The following is a 26,681-nucleotide window of genomic DNA, read 5'->3' on the forward strand; positions in this document are numbered from 1 at the left end:
TTCAGGACTGAGCACTGTAATAACACCAGGTTTGCATTATGTTTTTAAGTGGCTATGTATTTTTTTCTTGGTTATTTTTGGTGGTGAAGTAAGGAGAAAAGGAGAAAAAGGGGGATAATGAACTAGAGGATTAATTTAGACTCTCCACCCAATACTCTATATACAGAGCCCTCAGAGCTGAATGTCTAAATTAAAATTCAGCGTCATCTCACTGTGCAGTGAAGCCATGCTATCCTTAAAAGACATTTGAGGAAAAGAGTCTGAGAAAATATGAATCGCAGAAGTGAAAGGACACATTCAGTGGATTTCAAAGAGTGTTTTGTACAGTCCTAGGTACCTCAGAGGTACCTCAGGGGCAAGGAGAGGGCAAGTGGTGGGACTCCAGGCAGCTAAGGCACATACCATATCAGTCCTAGGTACCTCAGGGGCAAGGAGAGGGCAAGTGGTGGGACTCCAGGCAGCTAAGGCACTCAGCTACTTCCATATATCGGGTCCATATGAGATTTAGTTTGAGCAAAGACTAAAAGAAGTTTAATAACCTATGATTGAATCTGCTCCTATGTTACACGATATTAAGCTTGAGATAATTATTTTAAAATCAAACAAGTATCCCCAATACACACACATATACACATTAGTGAATACCCCTTAAAAAATATGAGAAATGCCCTGGTCTGGTGGTTCTGTTGATTGGAGCACTGTCTCATACTCCAAAAGGTTATGGGTTTGATAAGGACACATATGTAATACCTTAATTAAAAAAAGGTTATGGGTTTGATTCCCGGTCAGGACACACACCTAGGTTTTGGGTTTGATTCCCAGTAGGGGTGTGTACAGGAAGCAACCAATGGATGTTTATCTCGCACATCTATGCTTCTCTCTCCCCCTTCCTCTCTCTGAAATCAATAAAAGCATTTTTTTTTAAAAAAGCAACAATGAATGCATAAATGAGTGGAACAACAAATCGATGTTTTCTCTCTCTCTCTCTCTAAAATCAATTTTTTAAAAAAAGAATAAAATCTTACCACTTGCAATAGAATGAATGGACCTAGAGGGTATTATGCTGAGTGAAATAAGTCAGTCAGAAAAAGACAAATACCATATGATTCCACTTACATGTGGAATCTAAAGAACAAACTAAACAATAAAAACAGAAACAGACTCACAGATACAGGGAAAAGACTGATGGATGGTTGCCAGAGGGACAGGGGTTGGAGGACTGAGTGAAAAAGGTGAAGGGATTAAGAACTATAAATTTGTAGTCACAAAACAGTCCCAGGAATGCAAGGTACAACTTAGGGTATATAGTCAACAGTACTGTAATAACTATATATGGTGCCAGGTGGGTACTTGAAATATTGGGGTATAACCTTGTAAAGTATATGACTGTCTAACCACAATGCTGTATAGATGAAACTAATACAAAATAAATAATACTGAATGTAAACTGTAACTAAAATACAAAATTTAAATTATAAAAAAGAAGTGCAGTATACATAATTTAACCTTTTGCACTCGGATGTCGAGTATGACTCGACACGGTTAGCATCGGTAGCAGCTCATATGTCGAATTGTATTGAATGTATCAATAATTTGAAATATAAAAAAAATCCAAATAAATAAGTTTGTATGAAAAGAAACTCGTTTTTTATTCTACTGCCGCGCTTTGTAAAATCTGGGGTATTTAAAAACTTAAATCCCGAGTAGAATAAAGGAATCGAGAAAAAAAGCAAGCGAGTGCAAAGGGTTAATTTATTCTTTTCATATATTTGCCCAAAATGAAATAAAGAGACTCCAAAACATCAGGTGGAAGAATTACCCAAAATTTTGGTATTCTTCAGGTTTATCTGCAGTTTCTAAATTTTCAATAATACATACCATATTTTCCGGCGTATAAGACGACTGGGCGTATAAGATGACCCCCAACTTTTCCAGTTAAAATATAGAGTTTGGGATATACCCGCCCTATAAGATGACACCCGGCATATAAGACGACCCTCGACTTTTGAGAAGATTTTCCTGGGTTAAAAAGTTGTCTTATACGCCGGAAAATATGGTACTTATTACTTACATTATAATAAAAGGATTGTCATTAAAAGAACAACCATTTAAGAGTTGTCAAAATGTCCTCCAAGCATAAAAGACTAGTCTACTCAGCAGATCTTATGTGCCTTACATTTATTCTAAAGCAGTGGTTCTCAACCAGGGGCAGTTTTGCCCCTCAGCACATGTTTGGTAAAGTCTGGAGTCATTTTTGGTTGTCACGACTTGGTGAGAGTGCTTCTGGCATTCAGTGAGCAGAAGTCAGATTAACTGCTAAACATCCTACAATGCCCAGCACAGCCCCAACAACGAAGAATTAACCAGCCTCAAAGCAGTAATACTAAGGTTGAGGAATCCTGTTCTAAACGATTAACTAGAATAAATGAGGAGCTTCTTCCCACAGCCTGCTTAATCTTCAGCTTCTCTGCTGTGACTGCTGACAAAAAGGTAAATTAATTCGGACAGAAACAAGCAGCAGTCTATGTTGGGTTGGCCTAGATCCATTTTCTTGTTTCCAAACCAACCTCAGATATAAGGTCTCAATACCTCCCTGGATCACACTCTAAATGCAGCCCAGAAACAAAGCGCAGAGCTCTCTCCTTACGTAAAAAAGCCACGTACCCCACACCAATGTTTTACCCACGAACATTTTAGCACAGGGATAGTTTATAATTATAAATTATGAGAAGCTCTGAAGTGTGTCATGTCACATTTCTGTTTATCCCAATGCCGTAAGCAAACTCCATTTTCTTCAAAGTCTCTTTCCATAAAGCATAACATTATCTGCCAAAGGCAAGATTCCAAAGACTAAACAAGGAGCTATTTCTTGGATCTCAACTCCATCCTCTGGACAAGCTTAATTTATATACTAGCATCTCTTTTTGTCTGTCATGGAAATTTTTAGAAACAAGCCAAAGCAATAAGTTGAGGTCTAAGAAGAAATCCAAAGTCAACAAGAAAAACACCAATGTTTTCCACAAATGACAACACAGCCTGAAAAATGAAGAGACGTTCTGACCTCGTTGGCCAGCCATAAGGACTCTGGGCTCACAGTAAATGTGTCTCGGGTATGCACAGAGGGCTGCAGCCAGAAAGGCTTGGGGAAGGAGGAGACTAGGAGAAGAAGTGGTTCATTTTCCTGAAATCCGGGAGTCTGATTCCACTTTACTTCAGTTCCAGATTTTCTCACCAATGACGGTGCACACAGACTCAGTGTTTGAACCCAGAGGGTGTTTGAACTAGGAACCATCATGCAGCTCTGAAAGGTGTTTTATTGTTCTTTTCTAGTACTTTACAGTTATGTATAGAAATACAATAGCAATGTTCCAACATACGTGAGGATTTGGTTCCATAGTGATTCTGGAGTAAGTGTAAGGAAGTTCTCCATACCATGCTGTGAGTCTTGGTTGCTGGTAAGTTACATCTGAGAAAGAAAATACAGGGCCTTTGAAATGGTTTAATGCTATTTAAGGTGTTCCTACTGAGTGCTAACCACAATGTGCAAAAAGCTATGAGAAATACAAAGGCAGAGCAAGGATGGGCGCTGACCCAGGCTCACCTTCCTAGAGAACATGCAATTTCAAGACGAGAAGAGGTGTTGGCAGAAACAGTCTGAGCAAACCATGAGGTGAGAACGTGGGACTTAGTTGTGTCAGACACAAATAAGAATGGAGGAGTCAACAAGAGACAAGGAGGATCGAAAAAGCAGGACCCAGAGTCTGAAGCCTTGTAGGTAGGAATTTGTGGCACCAACATCCCTACAAAAACAGGACAGGCCCTGGCCGGTGTGGCTCAGATGGTTGAGCATTGTCCTGTGCACCGAAAAGGTCACCGGTTCAATTTCCAGTCAGGGCACAAGCTCAGGTTGTAGGTTTGGTCCCCGGTATGGGTGCCTATAGGAGGCAACCAACTGCTGTTTCTTTCTCACATCGATGTTTCTCTCTTTCTCCCTCTCTCTCTCAAATCAATAAAAATATATATTTTTTAAAAAGAAACAAGACAGACCATTTACCTATGTGCCACCACCGTATAAGCCCGTTTGATTCTGAACAAAGAAAAACGTACTCTGACCATCCACAGCATGCAGCTGATTTTAGAAGTTTTTTATGTCCAATTTATTTGGAAAGGGAGTTATTCATAGATTTATTTCCCCCTGCAATTGGTATCAACTACTACAACAATAAGAACAATAATAATAAAAGCAGCTAACATTCATTGAAGGCTTACTATGTACCAGCCATTCTGGTAAGTACTTACCATGCATTATCTCATTTAATTATCACAACAACCTTATAAGGTAGGTATTATTATTATTAGCTCCATTTCATAGATCTGAAAACTAAGGACTAGAAAATTACTATATTTTGCTTAAATTAACAATTACTTTGAATAACAGAATCTGTAATCAAAGGCAAGTCTGTCACTAAAAGCCATGCTACAGAAACTGAGAGGAGAGAGAGCTGAGTTATTCTGAGGTTTGAATCAAATGAAGCCAGTATACTTTGACTTTTTTTTTACAGAAAATTTAAATTCACTTGATTTGCCAGAAAGGAATTGTATAAGAGCACAGATGCCCCTCAGTGGCCCCCTCTGGTACTACAGATGCTCTAGTAGCTTATGACTGACCACAGAGCAGCTCCAAGGCAGGTAATCTTGACAATGACAAGCTCAGGAGAGTACAGCTGAAGCTACAGGAGATGAGACTCTTCCAGTGAAACAAGAAAGAGACTAAAAAGCCGAAAAGAAGGATTGTGAAAAAACGTATGCCGAGTAGAATCAGAAAAAAAATAGAAAGCCCTGGAAGTTTCTATGAAGAAAGAGGGACACTGGCACCATGTGATGTAATAAAGGCAGTGAACAAACGCAAAGGGAGATAAGCGTGTCAGCCACAGTTCGGCCAACCCAAACTGCTCTGGTTCCCTGAACGCCCGCCCACCCCGTTCTCCTGCCATGTTCTGAGTACCTCGTGTTACTTCTCTGTCCCCTTTCTCTGACTGGCTAATTTCTACGCATCCTTGAGGCCTGGTAGGCTTCGAATCTCTATTAAGAGAGCTGTGGTGAAAAGAGGCAACCGTGTTGGAAACACTCCAGAAAGCGAGGCAGGTGGCAACAGCTGCGACCTCAGAGATCCACTTACCCTCTCTGATGCCGGTCCTCTGTTCCCAGGGAACTTCCTGACAAAGCTGCTCCAATACCCAGTCGGCTTCTCTCAAGTCAACAAAGCCAGGATACAAACGCACCCTGGAAGCAGAAAGAACCATTAGTAACTAAACTACACAGAAAAGATGGGCTGCAGACTCTGTTAGCAGAGTGAACTAAGCTGGATGATGCCTCCTTTCATGGGAAGATGAAATCATCTCACCACACCTCCCATAGCAAGCAGAGCCCAACATCACCCAGGTCACGATGCTCGGATTAAGTAAAATTAATTTTTGTGTAAGACAAATAAAAGCATGAAGGATAAAGGGACTCATAAGGGCTCTTATAGGCATGGTTCAAGTTTGCTGCAGCACTGCTTAGCTGTGAGACCTTGGGCAAGTTATTCAACCTCTGAACCTTGGTTTTTGTAACCCGTAACATGAGTTCATATCCACCTCAGAGGGTTGCTGTGAAAAGTAAAGTAAGCCTGGCCCTGTGTCATTTTAACAATTGGTAGTCTTCTGATACTACGCCAATTGTAGGGGAAACAATAATTTATGATGACATTAAAATTAAAATATCCAAATGATGGTTCTTTCTCTCACTGAATATCCACTTATTTCAACACTGCTAAGTCAGTTCAAATCATTTTGGAGATCCTTCTTAAGAAGTGTTCTGAAAGCCCCTGGAACATTCTCTTGAACTTTTTTACTCTTTGAAGATGCATTTGATATTCTGAAAGAGCCAAAGCTCACCTTAAGCCATACCTGGTTAACAATGAGATGTGACCAAAATAATGCAACTGGTTTCCTTGTGTGACTGTTAAACTTGCTTTAAAAGGGAGGTTCCAGAAAGGGTTATAATAATGGCAGTGCCACTGAGTAATTACAGAGACTTCTTCTAAGCAATTAATTTAGATATGTAAAGTTCTGATATATTTTGCTTTAAATACTTCATTATTTCATAGTGACAATTAGTACACTCATGCATTGGTTAATGTCACTTACCTAGATATGCCTGTGGGTGACCGGCTGATTTCATATACACCCTCTTTGCTAAAGAAACAAAGAAACAAAGAACACAGACTTGTTAGTACCCAGTGGAAGGGCTGTCCTTTGGATTCTCAAAGTCCTGGCTCACCAAAGTCATTCAACAATGAGGGCAAGAACAGCCCCACCTTCTTCGACCACTGAGGTAAGGGGCGAGATGGCAGTACATCATTAATGGCACTGGGAACAGATCCTGACAAGATCAGACCACGAAATGAAGACTGTAATAACATAAACTCTGATCCTACCCCTTTCTATTCACCCATAATTTAGGCCGAAATAGTGCCAAATAGAGCGCCCCTTTGGAAACTCTGGAAAAGGGATGCATCTAACAGGTAGCAAGGGCTCTGTGCATCTGTTGCTTTCAGACACATGACTAATGAGGTTCCTCCTCTGATTAAAGTCCTTCAAGGCTCCCCAGCAACTTGTCAGCATTGCATTTAACGTCCCTGTGACCTGGCTCCGCCTCCTGATGGCTCCACCAACTTTACCGCCTGGACTCTCCTGACTACACCACCACGTTTCAGCTCAGCATCACCTTCCTGACCTTTAATCCACCCAAATGTTAACATCTCGTCCTCTGTGCTACCATAAGACCTTACATACAAATCTACTGTTTCATGATACACAGGATTACAATGTATCTGGTCACATGTCCATTTCATGTACTAGACTGTGGGCTACTGAGGGGCAAGAAATGGGTTATTACTGTTTCCCAGCACCTAGCACATAGTAGTTCAGCAATAAAAGCTAATTGAATTTAATCAAGTTTGCAACAGCGCAAAACTGCTGCATATGTGCAGGGTGGCGAGGTCCACATAAGAAAAGTGTTCCCGACTGGATAGGTGCCTCAATCCAGATAACTGTCAGATCCTTCTCAGAAAGAGGTACGTTACCGAGGATAATACAAAGGGACAGTTTTCACACACCCCTCTGCCATGTGAGTGAGTAGCTCACAATCTCTGAGCAGGCTCTTAGGTAGATGTGTGAGCCACTCTGAACCAAAATGTAGCAGAACTACTGTTACACATACAGTATTGATCACATTTCTAAATGTGTGTGTGAATTCCCAGAGTGTGAATACAATGTTGCTATGTGATATATTTTGGGCCACAATTAGAAGCTGGCTCACTTCAAATGTGAGCCACACTTCTGGCTATTAAAAAAATCTAGCACAGCTAACTTTAGATAACCAAAATTAACAAACACTAGGGTTAAAGAGGAATCAGTTCTGTCACTTTGCTCCTGACTTGCAAACTCACAATTGCCCATTTTGTAACAGGTTTCCTGATTTTATTTATTCTCTTTATCACCAATGGAGACAATATCACTGATATTTGTAAAACAATCAAAGACTGTCAGAGCTACTAGACTGGGCCTTAAGGGATTAAGTAGTCAAAACACTTAATATTACAGACAAGAAGACTAAAGCCCAGAGAGATGACAACAGCTTACCTAAGGACTAGTTACATAGCTAACTAGTGGCAAGGGCACAAAAAACATACCCTTTCTGAAAGTATGATGACATTTGTGTTAGTTTAAAATATTTCTAAGATATACAAGTCAACCTTTAACAGCCAAACAGCTTAACAGACTGCTCATGAGCAATAACATAAGCATAATGCTAACCTGCTTAAATAAAAGGATGCTTTAGACTGGCAATTTATGTACATCAGATGGAAATTGAAAAGCAGGAAAAGAGGAGTCAAAGCATCTTTAACAATTTTTGAAAAGAACATTTTAGACACATTAATATGAGGAATGGAATGTTTACTATCATTCACTTGCTCTGAAACAATTATGTGGTTTTAAGAAATAGACTGTAGGGTTATCTAGATTTCTAGCAGCTTTCATAAGCATTGCTAGTAAAATGGCACCTAAAGGCTTCTCAAAGAGCCATGATTCAATGACTCAGGAAAAATACTCCTGCCCACCCCGTCTTAACCTAGGAGATATTTTAGCTCACTATCTGCAGACATATTAGTGAAGTAGGGTCAGGAAATCTACACCAGTCAGAATTTAACGTAGACTATCTTGTTGCATTTTCCACACCATCAGTAAATTCAGAAAGGCTTCTCAAAAGGCCCAGCTTAAAGACATCTGAGATAGGAATATCCCAGCCTAAAATTAAGACACTAACTGAGCTGTTATCTCTTCCAGATGGAAAAACCAGGGAGGGGGACCAATCCTGGGCTCTCCATTTCAGTGCGGGCAATAGTCAGAGGAAGGCAGCAAATTACTTACTCAATCACTCGCGGCTCTGGGGCTGTGCGCACCACCTGCAAGGAAACAGGCAGATCTTACTGTGGAATGGCTCTTCACCCTCAGCAAGGCTGACTTGCAGGATTACCATATCCTTTCATTCTAGTCAAAATAAATCAGGTTCAAAACTATCCTTTTTTATTCCAAGCTCTTACTATCCCACCAGAAACTCTTGTTTCTGCTCTTCTTCGTTACTAGTGAGTGTTAAAAGACGATGCAATTGGAATTGATCCCTTTTCCTAACAGCCAGCATTAGGAAAACCTTTCCAGGAGGTTTTTTAAAACAGAAGATATTCTATAAAGTAAGGGGTTTTAATCATTTATGAAATCATTACTAGAACACAGCAATTTTCGATCGCTGTGCCACAAGAATTTTTAAAACACGCAATACCTGACTCTTCAGTCAGAGGCACTGACCTCTTTTTACTTAGATTGTCAAATAAGAAAATGACAACAGCCAACACAACAACAGCTATCCGATGTGAATGCCCTGTCTGAACCATAAATATATAGGTCATATAATAGGGTTGCATCTCATTGGTTATGTCACATAATCAGGTGGCGTCTGATTGGTTAATTGTTGGTACCAGAACTCCTTATATACAAGTATAGGCACCTGATTCTTTAAAAACTCACACTGGAGAAAAAAGGATGGATAAAAACTTTCTTTTTGGTAAGCCAATCAAAATTATACCTTTTTAAATGTCAGATCGGCAAAAAATATACTTTTTGGTGTGCTAAAGAATTTTAGTAATTAGTTTACGTGTGCCATCAGATGAAAAAGGTTGAAAATCACTGCTATAGCATGATGCCTGATATTTAGCTTTCTCCCTTATTATTAAAAACAGAGAATCTTCACTGTTTCTTACATGTTTCCCCATGGAAAAAAAGCTAAAATATCAAGCATTGTAGTTGCTGAAATTAAAGACAGCATGGTTTTAGGACTGTTAGACTTTAACCAATGAAAGCTCTAGTCATGTTGTCACCTCTAACCTCTAATCATGCAAAAAAAAAAAAAAAAAAAAAGGGAGGGGGGATTATACATGCCCATAATTTTGGGGAAGACTACAAAGAATTCTCAGACAAACTAAGAAATTGATATTCTACATTTCATTATTATTATAGTCCTTTAACTCTCCTTTTATTAGTGAATTTATTCAGTCACTACTTATGTGAGTGTCTACAATGTGAATATAACTTATAAACAATCTGTTACTGTTGAAGGAGAAACAAGAATTTACCTGCTGAGGTTCTTTGAATACAAATTGTTTGTCTGACAGATGATGCTCCTTGTTCGTCCAGGTCTGACCAGGGCTCTGGTGGAGATGGCTCTTAGCAGTGGTAGCTGAAGCAAAAGAGAGAAAAGTCTGCTCATCACCTCCTACTGAGCAAGGACCAATGAAATCCACTTAGAGGTGACCTCTATGACCTCTACAAATTAATTAGTAACATCTACTGAAGACCTCAACACACGCACTGAAAGGTCTGAGTGTAATGACTAAATGGGAGAAACACTACAGATCAACCCTTAGCTCACCGTCAACAAATTCAGAGAAAATACCAGCCACATTTTAAATAATTCTTTAACATCGAAATGGGAGTCCATTATAAACCAGAGGGATATAAAGGAAACAGGATGACAGCTGTCCACATTCACACGCACAGGATCCCCACTGGTTCTTGCCTGGCTGAGCCACGGCCTGGCTCTTGGCTGAGCCAGCCCAGGCTCCCTGCACGCGGGCTCGCCGTCTTTTGTCCTCCATGTTGGCCAAAAAGGCTTCTGCTCTTAGCTTTCAGATTTCATTGCTGATATGAACCACACAATGGTAACCTGTTTTTAAAAAAACACACACACATGCTTTTAATAGTTGTGAGAACTTCGATTACTAATGGGTAACTATAATCCTTCCAGGCAGAAGAGACTGCTCAACAGCAATCAGAGCTTCTATATAAAATCAACTTCTGTCATCACAACATCTCAAGCAAGGAGTCTACTAAATCACTTAGGGCTGCTGGTGTTAAGGTTTACCTTTTGCAATCTTATTATAGTACCTTCACATCATTCACAAGAAAGTGCAAGTTAAGAAATTCTACGCCAGGATTATAAACTACATTACTCTTATTAGTCCCCAGAGCAGAACTTAAGGAAACTAATACTCCACCTACCTGGAAACTGAGAAATAGGCTAAGGCTCAGTTTCCGAAGACATTTCCATATCCTATTATCACTGGTGGCATCAAACTTCCCTCGAAGCTTGTTAAAAACATCCATGGCCTTGCCCTGGCCAGATGTCTCAGTTGGTTGAAGCGTCATCCCCTACACCAAAAGGTTGCAGGTTTGATTCTCAGTCGGGCACATACCTAGGTTGCAAGTTCAATCCCCAGTCAGGGCACATATGGGTGGCAACTGATTGATGTTTCTCTCTCAGATGTGATGCAGGATGGATACAAGTGTAATAAGCATTGTAGGAGACATGTATGAGGACCACAAGGTTAAGTGCCTCACTAACATCACTCAAGAAGTCAATAGCAGATATATTACTGTTCAAATTTTATTGTTCCAGTCCTCAGCTTATTGAAGAATCCACCTCATAATGGTCAGTAACGTCATATTACTTTGACATTTTCACCAAGAAAGTTTTAGTTCACAGCATATACAGGAGCATGCAGACCTCCCAGAACCAGGGAGGTTCAGGCATGTTTTGAAACTATGATCCATTTCTTTATAAGCCTATCGAAAAAAGCTTCTCATCGCAGGTTCTCCAAGGTAACAAGCTTATTTCATAGCCTGTTTAACCTACCGATTACCAGGACCCACCCCCCCACACACACCTTCTGATTCAGGACAGCTGGGATGGGCGCCCAGAAATCCGAATGTTTAACAAATCCCCCAGGTAACAAATATGGAATCCTTCTCCTAAGTGGGGAGGTGATAGGGGCTGTCATCTGCCCCAAAATGCCAACTCTCCAGTCCCACACGACGTGTAGAGGAAGCCCTCGTTTGACATTTCCTCTCAATTGAGGCCTTAAAAGCTTAACACGACAATTAACTCTAGTTCTCGCTCGGCTCACGGGGCAGCAATATGCTATTACATGTCAGGGGACAGATGTTGAAAATGCAGGTTCCAGAGCCCCTCGCAGACCTAGCGAATTGACGACGCCGCAGAAACTGTTCATTCACCCCACCCCCCACCCCGGGATTCCTATCCCAGATCGAGCTGGCGAGCCCCGCAGCTGGGCAAAGGGCTACGGCGCCGGCCTGGACTTGAATCCAGATCTGCCACTTCCCAGCTGCATAGCCTGGGGCGAATGATTTCACCTTTGGGGGCCTCCGTTTCCTCTGTGAACAGTTTCCCCTCCCTCACGACTGAAATGCAGTTTAAACGGTCTTCGCGGGTGAAAGCCTGGCCCTCAACAAGGGTTAGCAACTTTCTCTAGTAGACCCTTCTCTCCCAGGAGGCTCGGGTGGGTCGCGGAGGCCGCCTGGGAAAGGACCTCAGAGGCGGCCCCCGCCCCACCAGCCCGAGCGCCCGCCGGTGAACCCAGAGGCCGCACCTGCCGGCGGAGCCGGGCGCGCTCCGCCCGGGAAGTAACCCTCAGCCCCGGACCTGCTTCGCCGCCGGCAGCCCGGGGAACCTTAAGCGTGCAGCACCGACTCCAGCAACTCCCAATCATAGGCCGTGGCGTCAGCCACTTCCTCTTACGTCACGCGCCGCCGCCGCTTCCGGCGCCAGCACCTGGCGTCCGGGCTGCTCTGCGTCCCTGGCTCCCGAAGGGCCGCGTGTCTGAAGGTGTCGAAGGGAGGGCCGGGTTGGAGGGGAACACGGGGTTGGAGGGTTAGATGGATTCCCCGCGAGGTGCCCGGATATGGCGAAGGTAGGCATGAGGACGTGTTTCCGAGGCCAAGGCCCCGCTGGATATCACCTCCCCAGCCCCGCCTATTGGAGACGTCCAAGCCTCTTTTTCCGCCCAGCTAGTGGAAAGGCGAGGGAGTTGGGGAACCAGGTGCTAAGCAAAAGGATCTGAATTTTGCCCAGCCCGCGTTGCTCAGTGGTTGAGCATCGATCTATGAGCCAGGCTTGATTCCGGCTAGGAAACACGGCGGGGGTTGCGGGCTCCATCTCCAGTGGGGGGCGTGCAGGAGGCAGCCGATCAAGGATTCTCCCACCGCCTCCTGTGCGTCCAGACGAGGGATGGAACCAGAAACCTAGGCGTGTGCCCTGACTGGGAATCCAACCGATATCCTTCCGGTTCACAGGAGGACGCTCCAACCAGCGGAGCCACACCGGCCAGGGCAAGTTATTCTTTGAGATCTACCAAAGCGTAGTCACTGTAAAAGTCTTTAGAATAAGCCTCATACTGCAGGACGTTCAGTATACCCTATCAATGTAGCTATGTTGTTGCTACTATCTAATTTTCACAGCATCCGCTATTCTTTGTTATCACTTGTAACACTGAAGGAGAAACAATTTAGCCTGGAACTGAAAGGAGGGGAAAGTGGTATGGTCGGACTGCAATTTTTTATACCACACGCCCATCAACTAGTAATTTGTCAGTGTCTGCTTCTGGCTCAGGAACCCTGGCTGTATCTTCCAAAGGATGTAATTTCTTTCTTTTTTGATGGTTAATGGTTTTGGAACAGAAACAAAGAAGTCTGGATTGAGGAGTCCCTAGAAGTAGTGTTCTCCAAGTAGAACACTTCTCAAAAATCAATACATAGCCTGCTTGCATCTAAAATAACTGCATCTTTAACAGAATCACTTGTATTTTTACCAAGTGCCCAAGGTGTTTCTGATACATAGAACATTTGGAAACCTTTTGGACACATGTAGGGTGACAAATTGTTCTAGTTTATCTGGGACTGGGGGTTTCTCAGGATGCAGGGCTTTGTAAGTGCTAAAGCCAGGGCAGTCCTGGGCAAACGGTTGATCATCCTAAATACATGTGAGTGTATACTGTTAGAAAGACGATCTTGATGCAGTTTGGCATCCTGGGTTGCCCCATTTCTGTTTGCAGGATTTGTTTCTATTAGGGGTGGTGGTGGTGGAGACCATGGAGAAGGGATGAAAATGAGGTGCATTGCCAGTTCTTACTGATTCTCAGGTCCAAATCCATCCTTCACTGACCTGCTCGCAGTGTCTCCTTTTCCATCTGGCCGGGTGTGCAGTTTCATCAGTAGAGGGTGCTGGAGGGACATACTAGGAGAGGAGGAAAGGGCTCTTCCTGATTCCAGTGTGAGGTCTCAGCTGGCTTTTCAAAGCATGGTGGCTAGCCGTGTTTGGCAACTCTGTGGGCTGAATTTCAGTGTTAGTTGAATTTATAGCCTTGTTAAGTTTCTCTTGTGAGGCTAAGGCATTGATTGGGAAGGAATGGGATCCCCAAACTTGAAATAGGCACTTCTGCTTGGGCCCGGATGAAAGTGACGATTTTGAACACCCAAGTCACCCTGTGCCTCCTTTGGCAGTGGAAGTAGCTTGCCCTTCTTTATCTGGGGACACTTGAAAAACCCTGTGAAACCCCCACCTGGAGCAGATGACTTGAAAAATACAGCATAAGTCTGTGCTTCCTGGCAGGCGAGAGTGCTTCCGGCTTTGTGCATTCCTTTGTATTCTGCCTTGACCTAGAGGTAGACCAACCTAGAGGTACTTTTTAGTGGCTGCTCTCTCTATCTACTATGTTGGTATTTTTAGTGTTTTCCTTTTCCCCTGTAGGTAATTTTTTATTATGGTGAGTAATTGGTTATTTTATTCCTGTTTGAATTACTATATAGTTTCTGTCTATTTGAGTCCTGACTGTTACAGTATGATCATGATATCAGGGCTAGCAAGGGACTGCCCCAGGGTCGGCCTTAAACTGTAAGTAACTGGTTTGCCTCTGATTTGGGCCCTTTGTTCTAGTGCCACTCTCGGGTTTCTTTAGCTGAGACCTCCCTCCTGAAGTCCCAGTAGGTTTTGCTGGCCCAGTTGCCTGGCCTCTTCTCCGAAACCAGTGTTTCTCAGCACATGGTTGGAAGACCATCTGCAGAGTCACTGGGGGAATGCGTATAAAAACGGAAGATTCCAGGCCCCATCAAGATTCTGAGTCAGCAGGTCTGGGGCAGAACCCAGCATCTGGCATTTTTAACAGTGCCTGGTTTCAATTTGCAAGAACATTCAAGAGTTCTGCCTTTTCCGGCTGCCTGCCTTCTCCAGGTGATCCCTTTTCCACTCAACAGTTATCTTGTCCCCTAGATGGCAAAACTGATCAATATTTTACGTGTCGGTAGCTCTTAGAAATGACTCTGGGCGAGTCACACGCTGCAGCCTACTTTCAGTTGCCTATTTTCACAGCAGACTCTTGCCCAGTGTTCCCTGTTTGAATCATGTGCCACTTGTGGAGCGCCTGCTGCTGAATTCCTGAGAAAATCCAATCCAAGGAAAATAATGGCACATCAAGCTAATAGCTCTCAGCGAAGGTGTTGCAGAGGGAAATTCCCAGCCCGTGTCTCACGGCCCCAGGCTCAGCGGTTCCCAGCATGAGGAAGGAGGGTGGGACAGGAACCTGCCAACTCTGCAGCGTGTTTGTGTGGAGGCTTTCAAGACTTGGCCAATTTTAAACAACTCAGAGAGAGGATGCTTCCCAGACTCCTCAGAACTCCTCCTGCTCCTTGCCCAGCACGATTGCAGATGCTGCCAGAGATAAAGTCTTCCAGAAACCGCAGTGTAAACCATGTGAGGCACAATTAAAGAACAACATACTTGGATGTGGAATTGTGGATAGCAGACAAAAATCTGGGATGGGAGAGATCACTAGAGGTTACAGTCATCAACGAAGGCTTTATGGCGAACAGAGAATTATGCCAAGGCTCTAAAATATTTGGCATTCAGAAGGCCCAAAGGTATTCTGATAGTTATATTACCCTGAAAAAGAGCAGGCAACGTTTATCTACGCATTCTTCATTATAAAAAATAGCAAATACAAATGCTACTTAACATTTATTGAGAGTGTCTTGCTTGCCAAATGCTGTTCTAATTACTTACATGCTGATCTGATTTTCAGAACGACCTTATGATGTAGATGTATATTAGCCTCCATTTACAAAGGGATAAACTGAACTATGATGCTACATGATGCCATCATCTCACTGCAAATACATGTCAGAGTGAAAGCTAATTGGGAAAGACACGACTATTCCTGGAATGATATATGGAGCCATCTCCTGGGACCACATAGCTGGTGTGGTTTTTTCCAATGACTTCAGAAGTGAAGGGTTGGTAGCAATATAATACAGTATGGAATATAGGCATTCTCTGTACTTTCTGCTAGATTTTCCTGTAAATCTAAAACAAAAGTTAAATATACAGTCTATTAAAAAAGACAATTAATGAAAATATCCAAACAGAGAGAAAAAATATGGAAAACTCAATGGAGGCTCCTAGCAGTACGGCTGAATAATACAACTCAATTCTGGCTAAACTAGAACAAACATAAAGAGTGGCCACAAAGTCCCCATGAATGCTAGCTTGCAGTTGGCTCCTCTGTTCTCTGCAGAAATTAAAAATTTTCCCTTTGTTGTTCTATCCTATATCTATTAACTTACATGATACTGAATTCCTACCTAGAAGAATGTAATACAAGTACCCAAACTCTAATGCAAGGCTAGAGTCACAAAAAATAAGTAATATCTCCAAGGGCAAGATAACATACCAAACCAAAGGGGTGAAAAAAGTGTAAGAAAATGAAATCAGAGCTAGAAGCAGTTAGCAGTAAGAAAATAAGAACTCAGTGGTTGCTCCTTGGGGGAAACACAGAACCTGCATTTGGAGCAGGAGAGTGACTCGGAATCATTACAAGGTGTGAGAACTAAGCCTGGGACTCCTGCATGGAGTCAGGTACCTCCAGTGGAGTGAGAGTAGTGCCGGGTTGGTAGAGTTCCCAGGCTGCCAACAGACAGAAACAAACAATTTATCTCTGAAGAGGAACATCCCAATTTAGCCCTCAGGACTCTCTCCTGATTAAAATCAATCAAATAGAATTTCAAAATAATAGTACCACCACAAAAGAAAATAAACCACTTTGAATGAGAGTCTGGAGAAATACAACCAATAGACTTAGACTCCTAAGAATTTCAGATTATAAGAATCACCAGATATGGAATATAAAATGCCAATGTGTGAAATACTTCCATAAAATTTTAAGACTAAATTTGGAAAATGAGCAAGCATTATGAAACTATCAAGAATAACCACACAGATTTAAACAAGAACCAACTAAAACAGCACTTGCCAACCTTTCGGACCTCACAGACCACCAGTGGTCCGCGGACCACCGGTTGGCGACCGCTGAACTAAAACATGTAAAAATGAAAAATAAAAATAGCAGTGACTTGCTTTAACAGAAGATAAAAATATATGAAGAAAGAATTAAGGAACTAGAATATATATGTAAACAAATCGCACAATCTGCAGCTTGGGAAACGAGAGGTGGAAAATGTGAGAAAGGTTATAAGACAGAATCAAGATAGGACATGTATAACTAGACTCGAAGACAATGAGAATTTTTTCAGAAAAGACCTAAGACATGACTTCTTACATACAGAAAGCATGGTATAAACCAAGTAGGATACATTTTTTAAATTCTGCACTTAAATACACTGTCATGATACCAAGGCCAGAGTTATTTCACCTATGAAAGAATGCCAATGTGGCCAGAGTTATTTCACCTATGAAAGAAGGCCATACTGACACTGACTTCTGAACACCAACCACGGAAGCCAGAAGTCAGTGAATGGTGAGGTATTTTATTAACCTTAATATGCCATCAATTCTAAATCACATCTTTACTCATTCAATATAGCACCAACAGAGAAAAAGTAATGGTTCCAATTAAACTATGACATGCAACAGAAGGAAGATCTGACATGCAAGAGAGGAATGTAAACAAATTGATAAATATATAGTTTATTTTAAACCAGCATGATTCTATAAAATAATTATGAAAACACTGAATTTATGGGGTTTAAAAACAAAATCCTAGTCCACAAAAACATAGAAATCAGGAAATTAGGCCAGGGGGATTGGGCCTAAAGCCTGCAGGCGGACATCCCCCGAGGGGTCCCAGACTGCGTGAGGGTGCAGGCTGGGCTGAGGGGAACCCCTCCCCCCCATTTCAGGAATTTCATGCACTGAGCCTCTAACAGAAATATTTTCTAAGCACATATGGTACACTTAGAATTTTGTCTATACCTAGCCATAAAGTCTCATAAAATTTCTAAAAATAGGGAGTAATAAAACTTTTACATATGTATTCTATGTATTCTTTTCCTAAGCTACTATAACATTACTACAAACTCAGACACTTAAAGCAAGACTATCCTCTCACAGTTCTGGAGGCTAGAGATCCAAAATCAGTTTCTAGGCCAATACCAAGGTGTTGGCGGGACTGGCATCCTCCAGAACCTCTGGAGAGAATCCGTTTTGTCTCTTCCAGCTTCTGGTGGCTGATGGCATTCCCTAGCTTGTGGCCACATCATTCCAGTTTCTGCCTCCCTAGTCACATTGCCTTATCTTCTTCTGCATGTAATACTTCTCTGCTTGTCTCTTATTAAGGATACTTGAGATTGTATTTAGGGCCATATGGATAAACTAAGATAATCTCATTTCCTAAATTATTCACATCTGCAAACATCCTTTTTAAAATATAAGGTGACATTTACAAGGTACAGGGATTAGGACCTGATATCTTTGGGGGCCATTATTAACCTTCTACAACATTTATATATATTTTCTTAATTTCAAGCTGGATTCTGAGCACTTTAAAAATATCAATTTCTGCTCAGAACTCTTGAGATAGGTGCTATTAGTATTCTCATTTTTCAGGTGGCAAAAACTGAGGCAAAGATAACTTGTTCAGGTTATATCATACTCACATGTTCTTTGACCACAATGCAATTGTTTAGAGATCAATATTTTTAACTTTTATTTTGAAGTAATTTAACACATTTATAGGAAATTTGCAAAAACAGTACAAAGAATTGCCATATACCCTTCACTTAGATTCTCCAAATATTAATATTTGTCACACTTTGCTTTATCATTTTCTATGTATGTAATTTTTTTCTAACCTTTTGAGATTAATTTGCATATAGTTGCAAGTGTAAATACTCTACTTTGCATTTCCTAAAAATCGAGGACTTTTTCTTAAGTACTAAGTACAATGGTCAAACTCCAAAAATTAACATTGATACAATGCTATTATTTAATCTACAGATCTTAGTCAATTTCACCAATTGTATCAAAAATGTCTTGTATAGCAAAAAAACAAAAACTTTTTTTCTCAACCTGGACCCCAACCCAAGATCATGTATTACATTTACTTTTCAGATTTCTTTAGTCTTCTTTAATATGAAATGTTTCATAAGTATAGGCTGGTTATTCTGTGAAATATCCCTCAATTTAGTTTTTTCTGATATTTCGTCTTGGTTAGGTTCAGGTTATATATTGTGGCAGGAATACCACATAAATGAGGTATCTTCAGTCCATCACATCAGAATGCACACAGTGTAAACTTATTAATGGCAACACCAGTACAAATTTTGTTTAAAAAAATGCATTTGTAAAATTTAAATTTGTGCTTTTAAAAACCATTTCTAAATAATTCATAGTTCAAGGAAATCATAAGGTAAACTTTTAAATATTAGCCCTGAAAAAGAATGTGTGTACGTGCTTGTTTGTGCGCGCGCGCACGCACACACACACACACACACACAATTGTGGGATATAGCAAAAGATCACCAAATAAATTTAGAGCCTTAAACATTAATGTAAATATCGGGGGGTAGGGTGGGGGGAATTGAACATGAATGAATTACATGCCCAAATTATGAATAATAACAGAATAAACCCCCAGAAAGCAAGACATAAAAAGAGCAGAGGGGATCAATAGAGCCAAAAGTTGGTTCTTAAAAAAAAACTAATAAATAGCCCAGCCAGTGTGGCTCAGTGTTTGAGCATCGACCTGTGAACCAGGAGATCATGGTTGGATTTCGGTTAAATTCCCAGTCAGAGCACATGCACAGGTTGTGGGCTCAATCCCAGGTAGGGGACATGTAGGAGGCAGCCAATCGATGATTCCCTCTCATCATTGATGTTTCTATCTTTCACTCTCCCTTCCTCTCTGAAGTCAATAAAATTTATGTATTTAAAAAACAACAACTAATAGACAAATGTCTGACAAAATGGTAAGGAAAAGAAAGCATAAACAATATTAGAAAAGGAAATATAAGTACATATCCAGCAGAAGTTTAAAAACTAAGAATATTTCTTGAGTTACTTTATGCTAATAAATTTGGGAAGAAATAACTAAATGCTTAGAAAAAAACTTTTGTTTTCTAAATTGACTCAAAAAGTAGAAACCCTGAGTATCCTTATTACCATTAAGATAAATCAGTAATTAAAAATCTTCCCATGAATAAATAGTAGGGCCAGATGGTTCTTATTTACTTTAAAGGAAAAGATTGTTCCGCTCTTTTACAGAATCTTCCAGAGAATAGTAAAATAGGCAACACTTCCCAGCTCATTTAATGAAGTTATAATCTTGATATAAAAACACAATTTTCAAAATATAGATGCAAAAATTCCAAATAAAATATCAGCAAACTGCATTCCACAGTGTGCAAAGATGGTGAAACATGACCAAGAATGTAAAGGTGATTTAATTCTAGAAAGTCATAATTAAACTAAAGCAAGAGCTCTGAAATCTCCAGGAGACACATCACTTAATATGTACTTCAATATGTGCGTACTCCTAGCCCTTCTTGGAACATACCAGGCATGCTCTCCTTGGGCTCTGTGCACAGGCTAGTCTGAAATGCCCCTCCCTCAGGTCACTGAATGGCTTGCTCAAGACTGTTCAAAGGCTACCCTCACTGAAACCTGCTCGGAGTACCTTATAATCACAAGCCTCCCACCCCGACACGCACCAGTTCCCCATCCTCCTAGCCCTGCTTCATATGGCACTCATGCTACATTAATATTATTCTTTCTGTTTATCATCTGTTTCCCTCCTTTGCTCCCTCCCCCTCTCCCAGCTCAGCTGTGTTTGCTGCAGTTTCTTCAGCATCCAGAAGAGTCCCAGGCACATGACTGACACTCCCATCAACACACACAATGGTACGCCTGGAAGCTTTTGTAACAAGGAAGACAAGCTTGCTTATATCCTTTCAGGATGACCTTTTGTAGGACCCAGATTGCTTATTTTTCAATGACACACATTCAAGGAGAGTAATATGTGTTCATGTTAGACACGTGTTCCACTTCTAGATGTCTTCATCCACATCTCAGTAGAAAGAACATCTACATTTCCACAGGGAATTTAAAGTCTGTCTATATGTATGTGTTTTGCAGCATGAGTGACATAAACATGCCAATCTAGAAATATTAGAATGTCACAAAGTAGTGAGTTCTTAAAATTTAGTTTCCAACATATTCAATTAAAAAAGGCTTCAATACTTTGTTTGACCCTGGAAAACTACAGAGCAAAGTAGCAGAATCCAGGACCACCTAAATCTCAGGTAATTTTTTAGGTCAACAGACTAAGGGAATTATAGTACTACTGAGCTCATTTCATTCTCACAAGGTATTATCACACATCTTTTCCTCCACATTAAATCAGCACCATATGTATTGGTATCGGGATTAATGTTCACTCTTATAAAGTTCAGTTCTATTATATTTCAATGCAATAAATATCAAATGAGAAATCAGAATTCATCTCTTTAGGGCAGGACCACATTTGAGGAAAAGGAGACCAATAACATCACCTGTAGCACTTATTTATTCCCAGTGTACGTGGGACTGACACAAGGACAGGTCAGAACGGCACACACCATTATGTGTGCAGGATAATTCCCCCCACGCTATTCCATTGAAAGGGCAACAAGAAAACAATAAATTAAAATTTGCTTCCTATGTTGTGAGGAGAGCTTACTCTACATAAATAACCAATACTGTCTCCCACTCAGTGCATTTTGGGTTCAAAGCTTACCCAGCACATACCAGACAAATCAATAGAGAGTAAGTCTCAAATTTATGCTTTACCATGTTGAAGGTTTTGAGAATATTTGTTTCTCTTTTAGTACAATTTTTCTTTCATGTGTCTGGAAACATAGATTTTCATTTCATCCTCTTCAACCTTGAGTATCAAATACACGAGGAAATTTGCTAAGTTGAAGAAGTCAAAGCCATAGCTCAGAAGTTTTGAGATTGCTAAGAGATTTCCTAGCCAGAATATAACTATTTCCCAACTGGGGTAAAAGGAAAAATATTTTGTATACTTGTAAACCAATCCCTCCCCTCTCTGCCAACTTTCCAGCAATAACCACATGATAACCATCAACCAATCAACCGTGTGAAGGCAAATGAAATATTGCCCAGGTCATTGTGCTGTCAACAAAATGAAAGAGAGAAAAAGGCAATGTTTTTCAAAGAAGCTGCCTTTATTCCATTCAAATGAGTATTCCTCATTCTGAGATTATGTTCTTTCCACTTTTTGTATGCTATTAAATGTCTTTTATATAACGATGGTAATTTGGTTTTCTGTTTTTATGTCCTTAGCTATTAAATCTAGAAACACTTAAATACCCCAATTAAAAATGTTTTATGCTAATTTATTGGTGCTTAAAACTCAGCCTTGGAACCTCAGCCTAGGAAAAGGTCTACCTTTCAGATGACATGTCTCACAACTTTGAATTATTGCTTAGCAATTTCCCCAAACAAGTTCTGTAGCAGGATAAAATTTATATTAAGCCAGGGTAACAATGGCCTTATAATTCAAGCACTAAAGAAATATATTTTTAATCAACACCACGGTTCTATCACCTTTCATCAAGACTAATTACATCAGTATATATAGGGTACTAATCTCAAAGTGTAAGGCCACTTCTCTGATGTCACGCTGTTCTAGGAATAGCCTCTGTCACATATGTAAGCAGTATTATTGAAGCACAGAAACCAGGCCACTGGATCCACCAGGCCACTTTCCTGGGCTGGGTTTTAGTGGCACCACAGGTGGCTGTCTGGCTCAGTGTGCATTTTGACCCATTTACCTTTATAAATCATATCATACACCTTAAAGTAGCTACATACATTTAAACAGAGAAGAAATATGTATTAGAAGAAAGCATATTTTTATAGGCTTCACTTGTAAAAAAAAACAAACCTCCAAATTAATTTTGTCATTAGCTATTTGGAAAAAGAATAGTTCCATATAAACATACAAACGGGGACAGGCCTTTAGAAAAGCTTACAAAGGAACTATGCAAACTGCAGTGTGTCCTCCCAGTGTAAATCCATTCATCTCCAGCCCCTCAAACTGTTAAAAACAAGAACAGTAGCTGGCCATGACTTTTTAAAGTATGTTTCAGAGAAGATACAAGAGTCATCATTGGCATTTTGGGCCAGATGAAACTGTTGGGCCTTAATGCCAGATTCTATCCTTCTGTGATTTGCTGAACTTGTGCTCCTTCTCATTAAGTTGTTCTTGTTAATATTAGTTCTATATCCAATTGATATGAGCATTTATATTAAACTACACAATAACTGCTGCTGGTAGCATCCAGAATATATGTCAGGAGCTCCTGATTATGGCCTCATTCAGCCTTATTAGTAACTATTAAAATGACTGAAGATTTGGGAGCTGGGTGGGTGGCCCGAGGGGAGCGTGTGGAGGCTGGAGCATCTGGCCGAGCTACGCAGAGCAGTCATCAACGCTTAGTTCTTCTTGACTTTCTTCAGATAGCGAGCCCGCGTGGACTTGCCCATATGCATGCCCAGTTTCAAATATAACCAAGAAGGCAGCATGGAGCTGATTATACCCTAGGAAAAGAAATGGGGAGATATGTAATTACAGCCTATATAGTTTGAGCTAAATTAAAACACGTGATCTTATGTTTTACTATAATTTTTTTTTAACTTATAGGTAGATTTTAGAGTTCTTGGATTTTTTAAATAAAAACACAGATGACTCGTTAGTAAGTCTAGCCAATATACATATATATATGTTAATTTATCACATTATTTTGTGACTCAATGGAGGAAAATAAAACACACACCCAAGTGCTGATCTGGGACTCAGAAATCTACCTACCAAAAGAGAATGGGCCGGGTATCCATTGGTTCGGGTTTTCAACCCCACTGTTCTCATTGCCGACTTCACGTATGCCTCTGAAGAGGGTACGAACAAAGATGTTTTCCGGATTTTAGCCAGTTTCGTAGCTACATAGAAGGGCAGGACACTCTGGAAAGGCAACACCCCCCAGAAGAAAACATGCCATTGATTAGGAAGGCCACAAACTCAGAATTCACAGTGATGCTTGACTGCTCTGCGGCAGAAACATTCTGATGAAATATAAAGTTTGATTAATAACATTATATAAGTTTCAGGTGTACAACCGCTTCTGAGTTCTATAAACTTTGCTATTAAAAAGTAGGAGAATGTAAGCAAATCATGTCACAGCGCTATGCCTCAGGCTTCCTGGTTACAAAAGGAGTGAAGATTAAAAAACTGTTTACATATATAGACCACAAGCTTCTAAAGTGTTCAGCTTCTCAAGACAAAGATGAATGGTATTTCCCAATTACTTAATTATAACAACCCATCCCCTTTATATATCTGTATCTGCATAAATTGGACTATTTGGATCAGAATTAAGTCACACTGCCTGGCCAAACCACTTGATGGCGCCACAAGTTAACTCCTCACTCAGCTAACTCATCTGGAGGTGGAGAAAAGGAGACAAGAGGCATGCCCAGAAATTGCAAGTCACATTTTCCCAGCTAAGAAGTGTACATTCTATTCTGGAAAGAGCATTCAATTATCTCCACAATGGTTTCAAATCAAGGCGCTTAACATGGCCTGGTAGAGGAAGGAGGGAGTCAGAGATGAAATAACTTTTGAGCTGAGTCTTAAACGAAGCGGAAGAGTTTGCCAGGTAAACAGGGAAGAACATTTTGGGTACTGGGAACAGCAAGAGCACAGGAAAGTGCAATGTCCTCAGAGAACCGCAAGTAGTTCAGTATGGTCCATATATCAGGTGCGTGTGAAGCAGTGGCAGGAGGAAGGCTGAGCAGCACAGAAAACGAAATCCAATCACTGGACAGTACTGACTGCCAGAGTGTAAGCTCTAAGAACACATGGTCTTACAAGCCACTATACTGCCAACGCTTAGAATGGTACCTAGAACGGAGCAGAAGCACAAAGAAGAGCTACTAAAGGAATCAGCAGCAGAACACTCCGCTTCGCAGCCCTGAAGGAGAGCCCGGGCCCTTCCCCTGCTGCAGTCCGGGAAGTCATTGACACCAGGAGGCTGACAATGTAACATGCCTGAGCTTAAGCAAGATCACCCATCTAAACGAAGGCACACTACCTGCCCAGAATTTCAAAAGGAACATCTCAAATTATGTAAAAATAAATACCTTACATGTCAAAATGTCATCTAGGTACATCCTTCAGTTAAACAAAAAACCCAGTGAGCAATAATTAACCCATCTTTCCTGCTTACTCAGGGAAACATTACAGTGACCAGGTCAAGAAGATACTTATACTTTCATAGGAAGTATGTCGGGCAGAGCAAATGTTAAAAGTTGCTTAAGCTCAACAATTTGCCATTTTAAATAATGCCAATTGAAACAGACTAGATCTTGACAGCTACAGATTTGGGCAAGTGCCCTGGTCTTCAAATTCAGAATCCTGAACTGAAAATAATTAACTCAGCCACAAAGCAAAGCTGAAGTTTGGTCCTTGCCAGCCTATTAAAAAAAAAAAAATCCCTGGAGACAACTTGGTCTTTTTTCTCACACACTGGAGCAGCTGGCTTAGGTATCTGGTTTTAACAAAACAATTCAGGGGACCTAACTTAGGAACCGAAAAGCTACTACTACAACTCAATGTCATGGGGCAGTGGAAGGATGGACGTCCCATGCTGCACGGCGGGTATTTAAGAATTCAACACTGGATCTCATAACTTCACATGGGAGAACATCTTTCATGCAGCCATGAGTACTACACACACCTTCTCGCATTTAAAAATAACCGGAACAATTCACAACCATGCTTTGAAACACACGGATCCAGGCTCATCTATTTGCACAATGTGGAATTTAGACATGGTGTTTACTCTGTCTTTTATGAGCACTAAACTCACTAGTCTAACAGGCACATATTCTTAAGGCAGAGGCTGCAGTTTCTATGAGGCATCTGAGGGAAGTTTTTGCCTTCAACTCTGTGTATTCATTTGCCATTTCAGGATCTGTTTAGTTAAAGTTAAAAAAAAAGCAGGAGTACTATACTCATCAAAAATGCCAATGTCATAAAAGACAAAGGCTGTGGGTGTATTCCAGATTAAAAGACACTAAAGAGGCAGGACAACTATATAATACCTGGTCCTAGACTGAATTCTTTACTGGAGGATAAAAAATGCTATAAAAATACTATGGGGATTACAAATTGGAGTGTAAATGGCAAACTATATAAAAATATTATATCCATGCCCTAACAGGTTTGGCTCAGTGGATAGAGCATCGGCCTACGAACTGAAGGGTCCCAGGTTCGATTCCAGTCAAGGGCATGTATCTTGGTTGCGGGCACATCCCCAGTATGTGCAGGAGGCAGTTGATCGATGTTTCTCTCTCATCGATGTTCCTAACTCTCTATCCCTCTCCCTTCCTCTCTGTAAAAAATCAATAAAAAATATATATTTTTTAAAAAGGTAAAAAATAAATAAAAATATTATATCCAGTGTTAACTCTGAAGTTGGTAACTGTATTGTGGTTATATAAAAGAATCTCCTTATTTTTGGAAATATACACTCAAGTATTTAGAGGTAAAGAACCATGATGTATGCAACTCATTTGCCAATGATAAAATAAGTGGAGTAAAATGTTAACAGTGACTGAATCTGAGGAAAGGGCATTTGGATATTCCTTGTATTATTCTTATTCTTGCAATTTTTCTATAGATTTGAAATTATTTCCAAATAAAACATTTTTTGAAAAACAAGGCTTCTGAAAGTTCTACAGAATGAATTCAAAAAGTAAAATTTTAGGATGTCATCGGCTCTTTCTTACCTGCTCAGCATAAATGGTCAGTGCAGGGCACACAGAGGGGCCGAGTACTGGGGCCCACCAACTAGCCAATCAGGCTACTTCTGATTGTG

At 40.7% G+C, this 26,681-nt stretch overlaps 2 protein-coding genes and 1 long non-coding RNA gene across 7 annotated transcripts in view; 1 reads left to right on the forward strand and 2 right to left on the reverse strand.

Moving 5' to 3' along the window:
- ALKBH3 (alkB homolog 3, alpha-ketoglutarate dependent dioxygenase) overlaps positions 1 to 12,146 on the reverse strand; it is a 43,068-nt gene extending 30,922 nt beyond the window's left edge. For 2 of the 4 annotated variants that reach the window (XM_054724644.1, XM_054724642.1), the window contains exons 1-7: positions 12,047 to 12,146; positions 10,177 to 10,323; positions 9,734 to 9,837; positions 8,475 to 8,509; positions 6,189 to 6,236; positions 5,180 to 5,283; positions 3,378 to 3,466 (exon numbers count right to left, since the gene is read on the reverse strand). In XM_054724644.1, coding sequence (XP_054580619.1) covers positions 3,378 to 3,466; positions 5,180 to 5,283; positions 6,189 to 6,236; positions 8,475 to 8,509; positions 9,734 to 9,837; positions 10,177 to 10,255 — 459 coding nt within the window. In that variant the 5' untranslated portion in view covers positions 10,256 to 10,323; positions 12,047 to 12,146. Of the gene's footprint in view, positions 1 to 3,377; positions 3,467 to 5,179; positions 5,284 to 6,188; positions 6,237 to 8,474; positions 8,510 to 9,733; positions 9,838 to 10,176; positions 10,324 to 11,323; positions 11,340 to 11,810; positions 12,023 to 12,046 lie in introns of those variants that run through there. The other 2 variants (XM_008146785.3, XM_054724643.1) reach the window with 2 other exon arrangements.
- Positions 12,147 to 12,218: 72 nt separating this feature from the next.
- LOC129151062 (uncharacterized) lies at positions 12,219 to 21,918 on the forward strand. Of its 2 annotated transcripts, none has more exons than XR_008557868.1 (3): positions 12,219 to 12,282; positions 20,559 to 20,640; positions 21,842 to 21,918. It is a non-coding gene; the product is annotated as an uncharacterized LOC129151062 (long non-coding RNA). The 2 variants fall into 2 exon arrangements; XR_008557867.1 differs by having other exon boundaries at positions 12,244 to 12,367.
- A 716-nt stretch (positions 21,919 to 22,634) lies between these two features.
- Positions 22,635 to 26,681, reverse strand: part of HSD17B12 (hydroxysteroid 17-beta dehydrogenase 12) — a 131,948-nt gene continuing 127,901 nt past the window's right edge. The window contains exons 10-11 of the mRNA XM_054724641.1: positions 23,615 to 23,764; positions 22,635 to 23,343 (exon numbers count right to left, since the gene is read on the reverse strand). Coding sequence (XP_054580616.1) covers positions 23,239 to 23,343; positions 23,615 to 23,764 — 255 coding nt within the window. The 3' untranslated portion in view covers positions 22,635 to 23,238. The remainder of the gene's footprint in view (positions 23,344 to 23,614; positions 23,765 to 26,681) is intronic.

Source organism: Eptesicus fuscus, chromosome 13 (genome assembly GCF_027574615.1).
Source record: "Eptesicus fuscus isolate TK198812 chromosome 13, DD_ASM_mEF_20220401, whole genome shotgun sequence".
NCBI classification, from domain to species: Eukaryota; Metazoa; Chordata; class Mammalia; order Chiroptera; family Vespertilionidae; genus Eptesicus; species Eptesicus fuscus.